The sequence below is a fragment of the Zea mays genome, chromosome 1 (genome assembly GCF_902167145.1).
Source record: "Zea mays cultivar B73 chromosome 1, Zm-B73-REFERENCE-NAM-5.0, whole genome shotgun sequence".
Lineage (NCBI taxonomy): Eukaryota > Viridiplantae > Streptophyta > Magnoliopsida > Poales > Poaceae > Zea > Zea mays.
Window position 1 is genome coordinate 284,104,942 of NC_050096.1, and position 9,253 is coordinate 284,114,194.

The following is a 9,253-nucleotide window of genomic DNA, read 5'->3' on the forward strand; positions in this document are numbered from 1 at the left end:
ACTGGCTCACTGCCCACTGATTGTTGATGGACACGTTACCTACTACTAAAAGATGCCCCGCGTACTTTTTTGGGTGGCGGAGTTAATCGACCATTTATTTTTTTTTAGAGAATTGCAGAAACCTGGAATGGAGTTGCCAGTTGCCCAACCTGCCAAATTTTTTGATAGAAATGTTCAGTGCTAGCTACATGGATTGGGCTTCAACACGGTATGTCTACACATTTCTAATCAGCCCATGGGCCGTGAGAGCAAAATAGCCCTAGCAAGTACCCTGTATCCCACCCCGCGCCTCCAACTTGTTCTTCCGCTGCAAGACAGCAGTCCCGAGCTGTATGCCTGTATGTATCCTGCTACCGTTCTTGTCTAGTCGTCTTCCTCGGCAAGCCGCGGCGGTCGTTGCCCCCTCGTATAATCTACTCGCGGCATCCTTGTCATCGCCGTTTCGATTTGGTTGATACAGAGGGGAGCCGCGAGGGGGCGGAGATGCCGACGCTGACGAAGCTGTACAGCATGGAGGAGGCTGCCCTCCACAACACGCCCGACGACTGCTGGGTCATCGTCGACGGCAAGGTAGCGCCACTGTATTGCCCCCTCATATCCTCCTTGCTGTAGATAGGTATTATGCATGCAGCAGTAGGTAGAGATTGTAATAAACGCGTGGGGAGGGGAGGGCCGGAGGGGAGAGTGAGGGCATACTGTTCGAGTTCCGATGCGATTTCTCTCGCAACGTGTTCGATGGAATGTCTGGAAGGCCTTTGCTGTGATGTGCTGCTTGCTGTGCACGTACTCTTGCCAATACTAGCGGCACTCTGGTTGTGAGGTTTGGGAGATTGGTAGGGCGTGGTAAACTAGTTAGTAGATTGGTTGTGCTGTCCTAGAAATGAAGCTTCAGGTTAAGTAGAATTGGGATATGCTGCACTGATCCTATCGCTACATAAACTCAATTGTCTGCTGGTCAATGCGATGCAGATTTATGATGTGACCAAGTATTTGGAAGACCATCCTGGGGGTGCCGATGTTCTGCTCGAAGCAACCGGTACTGCTTGCCCTGATTCACTTTTCCTACTCTATTCATTCACCATGTGGTATTAGTTTCTCTATGGGTTGTATGACTCGTGCCATTCTGTCTGAAGGTAAGGATGCTACAGAAGAATTTGACGATGCAGGGCACAGCAAGAGTGCCAAGGATCTAATGCAGGACTACTTCATTGGGGAGGTGGACTTGGACCCAACTCCTGACATTCCTGAGATGGAGGTTTTCAGGAAGGAGCAGGACACGGGATTTGCCAGCAAGCTTAAGGACAACGTGGTGCAGTACTGGGCAATCCCAGCAGCTGTAATTGGGATATCAGCTGTTGTTGCTATATTGTATGCGCGAAGGAAGTGAAAGTTAATGTGCCATGCTTGGGCAGATGATCCTTTTAGGCTTTGTTCGTTTCATCCCTAATCCATGGGGATTGAGGGGGATTGGGGTGGATTGAGGGGGATTTTGACTTGTAGTGGATTCAATCCCTCTCAATCCCCATGGGTTTGATAAAAACGAACAGGGCATTAGAGGGATCAACCCATGGTGCATGGATGGGTATATGTACTCCTGTCCCAAATTACACTATGATGTTCGATTCTTAGACACACTTAGGCAAACATTTGCCTGATTAATGACACTATTTTATCGATATGACAATCAATTGATGGATTTATACTCTTGGAACCAATTGTCATGCTTGCTGGCTTGAATATGTTCCATGCAGCCTTTGATGCCTTTGAATGTCATGGATTGCCGTTCCATCTTTTACCTTTATCTCAACCGAATTCCGTGCTATCTGCTGTTTCACATTATTCATAAGATGTGAAGCTGAATTGCTGGAGATTTAACAAAAGCTTTATCTACTGCTTGTTAAATATCAACAGTCATCACATCTTCACAGTTTCTTTCATTTTTTTTACCTTAATAAACTGTCTAAATCTTGAATAAGGTGCAGATGGTTGGGCAGTAGACTTCAGAAGGTTATATGTAACTTTAGCTGGTCCCTCTTTTGATTAATCTATTCTTTCATTGCAAGTATTTCACCATCGCCTGGCGAAGTCTCATGTACATTGAGTAACCTGGAAGGGTGCAGTTGGATGGATGGCATTGCTTAAAGGAGTGGCAAAAGCCAAACATGTGGAAGGTGAGCGCCGAGGGTGATGAGCGTCAAGCTGGGGTTTTGCTTTGAACTAACTAGCCAACAAACCAAAAGCTACGGAGGAACCATCGGCCCATCCTTCGATTGCACTACATCCATGGTCTCTTATGGATATATATACCAGGCCATGGGTGGCATATGCCCTCTTCTGTGCTCGGAGGCTTGAGCAGCAGAACCATCAAGGCCTGATATTTTTCTTCGTGGTTGATGGTTAGGAACAATTTGATCCTGCATCCAATCTAAGGTAAGTTGCTTCTATGAATTCGTTCGTTGTTATTGTAATGTAGTTGCAGCAATATAGTATTCATTGTTGAGGTTATGTTTTTAGTTTTAATGGATCTAGTTGCTCTGGTTTGATCGATTATTGAATCTGCTGTTCTGCAGTTATTTTACCTCTAGACTAGAACTTCAGTATCAAATGTAAAAAATCTGTGATCTAGTTTCATTGAAGGATATATGTTATGTGCTTCATCAAAAAGGTTAGATTATGTAGCACCCGTCATGACACTTTCCGAAAAGGCAGTAGTGCTAGCGCAAAACAATCAGGAAAACATCATTTTTGAGGCTGAGTTGGCCTTTTGAATTGTCTCTTTTGTTTTCAACGTTTTATTGCTTCTTGATAGTTTAGTTTTTTTTTCGGATGAAGGGTACTTAGTTATAATAATGGATGGTTACGTGCAAAACTCTTGCAGAGGCCAGAATATAAGTGCTGCTCCGTAAGCTGTTATATCTTGTGTATACGAAACGCGCAGGTCTCTTCCGTTCTCGTCTATCAGTGGGCCATTATCTCACAGATGTGAGAAACGATACAAACTCAACATGACATAAAGCCACAAACAGTGTATCGCTCCCATATAATACCATCTCGTTAATTGAAGGATGACATGCGACTGAGTGAGCTATTAATAAAGAGGGTCGAGCTCATTTTTAACTCATATATTTCTTGACCTTTTGACTAAGATAAAGTGTAATATACTAATATTTGTTCTTATCCGTTTAATATATGGTATGTGGATCATTTGCTCATTTTAATATTAAATTTATTTTTAGGGGTATTTTTTGTGGGGAAGTCTACCGTACTAGCTTACTAAGTCGTTCATCTGTTGCACTGCTGGTAGAACATGGTCCATCCCAATCAATACCATCAAATATAATTGTCACCAGTTTCATGCGTCGTGTGTAGGTTTGTTTCTCTATCCTGTTTCTCGCCTATCAGTAGACTTGTTACCCACAGATGGATCGTGAGAAACCATTCAAGTCCAACATAATAGAAAGTTGCACGCAACACAACGCTTTCACATAGTACCACCCTACTAGCTTACTAGACCCTCGTGTGTCGTTCAGCCGTTACTACTGGTAGGACATGGTCCATCCCAACCAATACCATCAAATATAATTGTGTGCCACCAGTTTCACACGTCGTGTGTAGGTTTGTTTCTCTATCCCGCTTCTCGCTTATAAGTGGACCGTTACCCCATAGATGTGTTGTGGGAAAACACCCAAGCCTAACATAATAGAAAGTCATATGCAACACAGCAACACAACACTTTCATATAGTACCACCCTACTAGCTAAAGGAGGAAGAGCGAGCTATAATAAAGGGCTCGGGTTCCTTTTCAAGTTTCAACTCATACTTTTCTTGACCTTTTGTTTAAGATAATTTTAATATTTATTCTTGTCGGTTTAATATATGATATATTGACTCTATGTTCATTTTAATATTAAATTTATTTTTATGGTTATTTTTAAGATGGTCCACTATACTAGCTTATTAATTTATTTTTATGGTTATTTTTAAGATGGCCCACCATACTAGCTTATTAATTTATTTTTATGGTTATTTTTAAGATGGTCCACCATACTCCATACTAGCTTATTAAGGTCCTTACATGTCATTCAGCCGTTGCACTGTTGGGGTAGGGTCTAGCCACTAAATCAATACCATCAAATATGATTGTGTGTGTCAAAACACACGATCATTGTACTAGTAATGTTATTATATGACATCATGTAACCAATTAGGCTCCTAGAGTTCTCAAGCCATCTAGGATTTATGTCATATTCTTGTTGCTAGGGTAATGATAGATTTAAATCTTAATTGAAACTGCAAGGTAATGTTTGTGGTTTCTATTTTCTGTGACCTGATTATTATTGAAGTTTCTGTTGGTTCAGTCAACAGTGAACACGTGTAGTTATTAGCAATTTAGATCAATAATCTTTACAGCAAAATGGATCAAGACCCCAGAACTTAGTTATCTCAATCACCATTGTCTCACCCAATCCACAAATCTTTAAACAGGAGTATCAGGGAAGCCTTGCATTTACTACAAGAGGGGCAGTCGTAGAATCCAATGAAAAATTCTGGGTTTGCTATAAAATACAAAAGGTGCAACTGTAATTACCTAATCTGCAGTAACTAAGTTCACCAAAGTGTTGTAGGGCTGTTATATACCAAACAAGAAATACATTTTGGCCCTTTAACTTAAACACATAGACATATCGACTTTTTCTTGGCATCGCCTCATCTTTTCTGTGCAACCATGGAATTGAATGAACAAATGACTTGTTGCAGTGCACCTCATGGAATCTGACATCAACTTGAAACTTGCTAAACCTCTTGATCCCACTAATCATGCATAAGCCAACAGAGCAGCCAAGGCAACCCAGAATACCAAGAATGGGAGTGCCAATGGTTTTGTTAGAGGGCTTGCATTCGGCAGCCATGGATAATTTTCAGGAGATGGCATGACACAATTATCACCATTGAAGTAAACTCGGCGTGGGAAGGCCCATCCCTTTTCGAAAGTGAAAGTCCGGGAGTCCTTGCGGAGAAGCAGCTCTGATTGCACATTCCCAAGTTTGCCGGCTTGCATCAGCAGATCATTGTAGAATTTTACACCCCAGAACATTGCCGTATCATCTGAAATGGGACAGATAAATTACATCAGGAGGTAGGTTGCTTTATTTTTGTTCTTTTCTATAAGGATGGCAAGTTTACTTACTTATGCCACCACCATATGGAGTAAGTGGTTTGTAGTTGAAGCTGAACAACTGAGTGATATTATCAAAGTTTGGATGCTGGGCTACTAAGTTCCACTGCGTGTAATTCATGCGGAAGTTGAAGTTTGTGATAGTGATTTTCACTCTCCAGTAATCCTTGTAGTTGAGCTTCACATGCCAGTGGATTCTTATCGGGCACATGTGGGAAGTGCATTGTACAAGGGGCTGACCAGTCCATTTGCCAGGGCCATCAATTGCAGCTTGTAGATTAGGTGAATCCTCACTGCAAAATGCAATAGAATTCATTTAAAAACTTTAGATAAAAAATAGAACCCTAATAGGACATGAATTAAGAGCAAAAGGCAGATCAACTCACTTCACACAGTTTGACCCACTTGGGTTCTGGCAGCCACATGAGCATGTTGGGCAGTTCACAATTGTGTCATTATAAAACGATGATAGAGATACACAGCAGGATGGAGTCTTCTGAGCAAGAAATTGGGAATATGTGCAGGTCACATTCCATGTCACTGCAGATAAAGAATGTCTCTGTTAAGAACCCTCTCTGCTATAAAATCTAGACAAAAGTGCAACTTGTATGGAATTCTTCCTAGGACTATCTGCGATTAGAATATATTATTTTGTGAAGAACAAACAAAAAAGAAGAAAAGAGACTGCATTTTTTGTTGATCCTAGTAGTAACTTATTGTCAGCAAATATCAATTAGCATTAATCCTTTGTGAACAAATTCCTCTTGTTAGATTGTTTCCATTTTTACTAGCCTGGCAACTAATGTAACCTGAAAATTTGGAATCATGGTCAAGGAACAGGAACACACTAAATAATATGATGTAGCTGTACCTCACCTCCAGAACATACATAAGCAACTGATAGCAAGTAAAATGTAAAAATTCAGTACATGGGCAACTTACTTAGAGCTTGGGTTGCCCTGCGCCCGTCCGCGGTGAAAAACTTCGTAGGCCTGCCAACAATGGCACGCCCACATGTGTACCCAGGGCCTGGAGTCTTAAGAGTGAAGTTCCTGGGCACCTTAACAGTTTTATTGGTAGTTCCAGCAAGACCAACACTGATCTGGAAGGAGGAAGCAGCATTTGCTGGGTCCTGGTTAAAGGTATTTACAACTCCTGCCTTGCAGCAATTGGCAATTTGCATGTTGTATGGAGTGCCTGGAAGTAAATCGACAATTGTTGGATCTTTCTTGCAGCAATGGGGTGGGCTGCTCTTGAACTTTGAGCAGTCGCCCTGTTCAGTGGTCTGAGCCCCAACCATTGACCATATAACCTCCTTCTTTGCCCATGTCCACCCAAGCTGCCAACCAGGTGCGCCGATATGCCGAAATTGTTGATAATTAAACATTGTGACAACAGCCTGCAGGAGGTATTTTATGGGAAATCAGGAACCATGTATGCATAGCATGCTTCTTCTGACATAAATTTGGGGATGATGTTCTTGTTGTCTGTGATGTATGTTTCTAGTTCAGCCATTGGCCATGTTACATAACTTATATTGTACAGGTCGACTGGACTACTCAATAGAATAGACCAGGGCCTGCTAGGCTGGAGATGAAATATATACAGCTGTTGGGGTGGGCATTCTACTTACGACATATCCATCAGGAGTCCACTGCATGATATCCCATTTTATGGTGATGTTGCCATTTGGATCCAGCGAATCATAAGCCTCTGCAGAGAGCGATCACAGGGTTCACATCAAAACACAGATCCCAATTATAGAAGGATGAATAATGAATTCACACAATACATGGAGTCTATTTACGTTCCATGTCTTAGTTTGGCACTGGATCCCTTAATGGTGAACTATAATTAAGTAAGATCTTGGACAGCTTCTTCACTTCCTGAACAGATCTACTACCAGGTATGAGGTATGGAGCAGATCGCGACAGGTTGAACAGACAGTGGAGCTAGTTAAATAAGCCTGAGATGGCAGCTCCATGTATAGTTGCAGGAAGCTAAGCCTACTTAATTGGATTCATAGCTGAGGCAAGCTCGAAAGATCGAGCTGAGCTGAATTGGAGTGCAGTGGGACCAAAACTAGAAGCCACCGACGCTGCACTGGAGCCACCGACACTGACAGTGTCAGCGCGCAGCGGAAGCATCATCACAGCTCGCCGAGCTCCGTTGCATCAGACGCAACGGCGATTGGGCGGGGGATCTAACCAGCTTCGAACTTCGCGCGCAAACGAGAGAGGCGTAGGGAGACGGACGAGGAGAAGCGAAGAAGCCGAAGTGCCGAACCTGTTGCAGTCGGTGCGGAGAGGAGCAACGCGGCCGCGAGCAGCGCGGCGGCACAGCACGCGACGGATCTGCCGCTCGCCGCCATTCTTCCTTGCCACCCGCCGCCTAACCGACACACGCGGTCTCCCACCGACAGATAGATACAGAGCCGCGCCCGCCCGCCCGCCCGTCCGTCTACCCGACGATCTTGCTCCGTAGTGCGGCGGCTACGGTTGCGGCCGAGGGGAGGAATGGGGGCGGTGGGGAGGAGGGCGGAGATCTGGGGAGGTGGGGAGTGGGACTTAAAGCATGTGCGGCAGGCAGCGGCCGCGTCTCCCTCCCCTCCTCTTCCCCGTATTTTACTGCAGCGGAAGCAGCAGCACGAGACACTCTTCCGCAGCGCTGCTTCCTTCCGCGGCCAGTGGGTTATATCGGGGATGGTTTGTTGCCGCGAGGGGTAGATGTGACACCTCAACCTCCGGCCTGGATTTACGAGAATGCCCTTGGTGACACAGCTGTCGGTGATGTTCGCTTAGGGACAAGGACATGTGATTAACGGTAGTGAAAACTGGTAATCTAGCCCTGTTTTGCAGTTGCAGCTACTATGGGCAAGGACAGGTGATTGACGGTATGAGGAAACTAACAATCACACACGACTATAGATGGCCAATAAGCACGAGGCCAGCGAGCCCGACACGAAGCCCGCTGTTTAGGTCCGGTCCGAGCCCGACACGAATAAGCACGGTGGGCTAACCCGGCACGGCCCGTTTACCTCTAAGCACGTTAATCCCGTTTTTTTCCACTAAAACGTGTTTTTCGGCCCGCTTAGCCCGCTTTCGGCCCGGCTCAAAACGGACCAGGCTTCACCGGGCCCAGGCCGGTTCGGGCCGGGCGGCCCGTTTGGCCATCTCTACACACGACTGCTCGAGAGGGTTCAGATCATAATGCCGGGATACGAGGTGTCGGATACTGGCGTACAGGTGTGAGTTTTTGACGTTTAATAGGGTCCTTTGTTTTAAGGAATTACTCTATCTAAAATGAAATAATGTATCATATGTCCATTCCTTAATAGCGTGTTTGGTTTAAGAAGTGAGGTAGTAAATCATCTTCTCACTTCTCACTTTTTTGTTTGGTTTGTGGAATGAAATTAGTTGATTCATCATCATTCCATTCCTTATAGTATAATAATTAGTAATAATATAAGGAGTGGGCTCATTCCACTAAATTTGTGGAATCACCTCATGACGCGTCACTTCATTTAGAATAGATTGATTCTTCAAACCAAACACCTCATAAATTTAGTAGGATGATTCTATTCCTCAAATTAATATTAACTAACTATCATGAGGAATGAGGTAGTGATGGATCAACTTATTTCATTCTACAAACCAAAAAAATGAGGAGTGGAAAATGATGGACTAACTCATTTATTAAACCAAACACCCCATAAATATCTCAATCCATAAATCTAACAATACATCAGGGACACAAGAGGCTCGGAAGAGTTGCCAATCGTCGGTTACTCCATAACAAACGGATTGTTCGCTTCAGATTAAAACCAGCTATTCAGACTACTGCAACTATAATCCATAGAGGTACGGATTAATCGAACAGGGCGAAAATTTATCTATGTATCTCATGATTCTGGAGGTGACGAATGAGTTCGAATTTTTAAATTAGTGTCCATTATGTTACTTTTAAAAACCAACATATGACCATCATCTGAGGAGTGTTGTCAGTCAGCTACAGCCAGCGAGTCCCGGTCACCAGAGGGCAAAACCGGAACGATCAATCAGTGGCAAGCTTTACGAG

The 9,253-nt window shown here is 43.8% G+C and overlaps 2 protein-coding genes across 3 annotated transcripts; one reads left to right on the forward strand and one right to left on the reverse strand.

Annotated features, from left to right (window-relative positions):
* Positions 1 to 228: 228 nt before the first annotated feature.
* Positions 229 to 2,790, forward strand: LOC109943550 (cytochrome b5). Of its 2 annotated transcripts, XM_020546944.3 has the most exons (4): positions 229 to 338; positions 461 to 570; positions 970 to 1,036; positions 1,134 to 1,715. In XM_020546944.3, exons 2-4 carry the CDS (start codon positions 484 to 486, stop codon positions 1,385 to 1,387), a joined length of 408 nt encoding a protein of 135 aa, XP_020402533.1. In that variant the 5' UTR covers positions 229 to 338; positions 461 to 483; the 3' UTR covers positions 1,388 to 1,715. The 2 variants fall into 2 exon arrangements, with proteins under 2 accessions (XP_020402533.1, XP_020402532.1); XM_020546943.2 differs by having other exon boundaries at positions 271 to 570; positions 1,134 to 2,790.
* Positions 2,791 to 4,454: 1,664 nt separating this feature from the next.
* LOC541793 (brittle stalk-2-like protein 3) lies at positions 4,455 to 7,842 on the reverse strand. The gene is made up of 6 exons (NM_001111476.3): positions 7,463 to 7,842; positions 6,810 to 6,889; positions 6,119 to 6,575; positions 5,563 to 5,716; positions 5,189 to 5,469; positions 4,455 to 5,106 (listed from the first exon to the last, which is right to left on the reverse strand). Exons 1-6 carry the CDS (start codon positions 7,545 to 7,547, stop codon positions 4,817 to 4,819), a joined length of 1,347 nt encoding a protein of 448 aa, NP_001104946.1. The 5' UTR covers positions 7,548 to 7,842; the 3' UTR covers positions 4,455 to 4,816.
* Between the last annotated feature and the right edge of the window lie 1,411 nt (positions 7,843 to 9,253).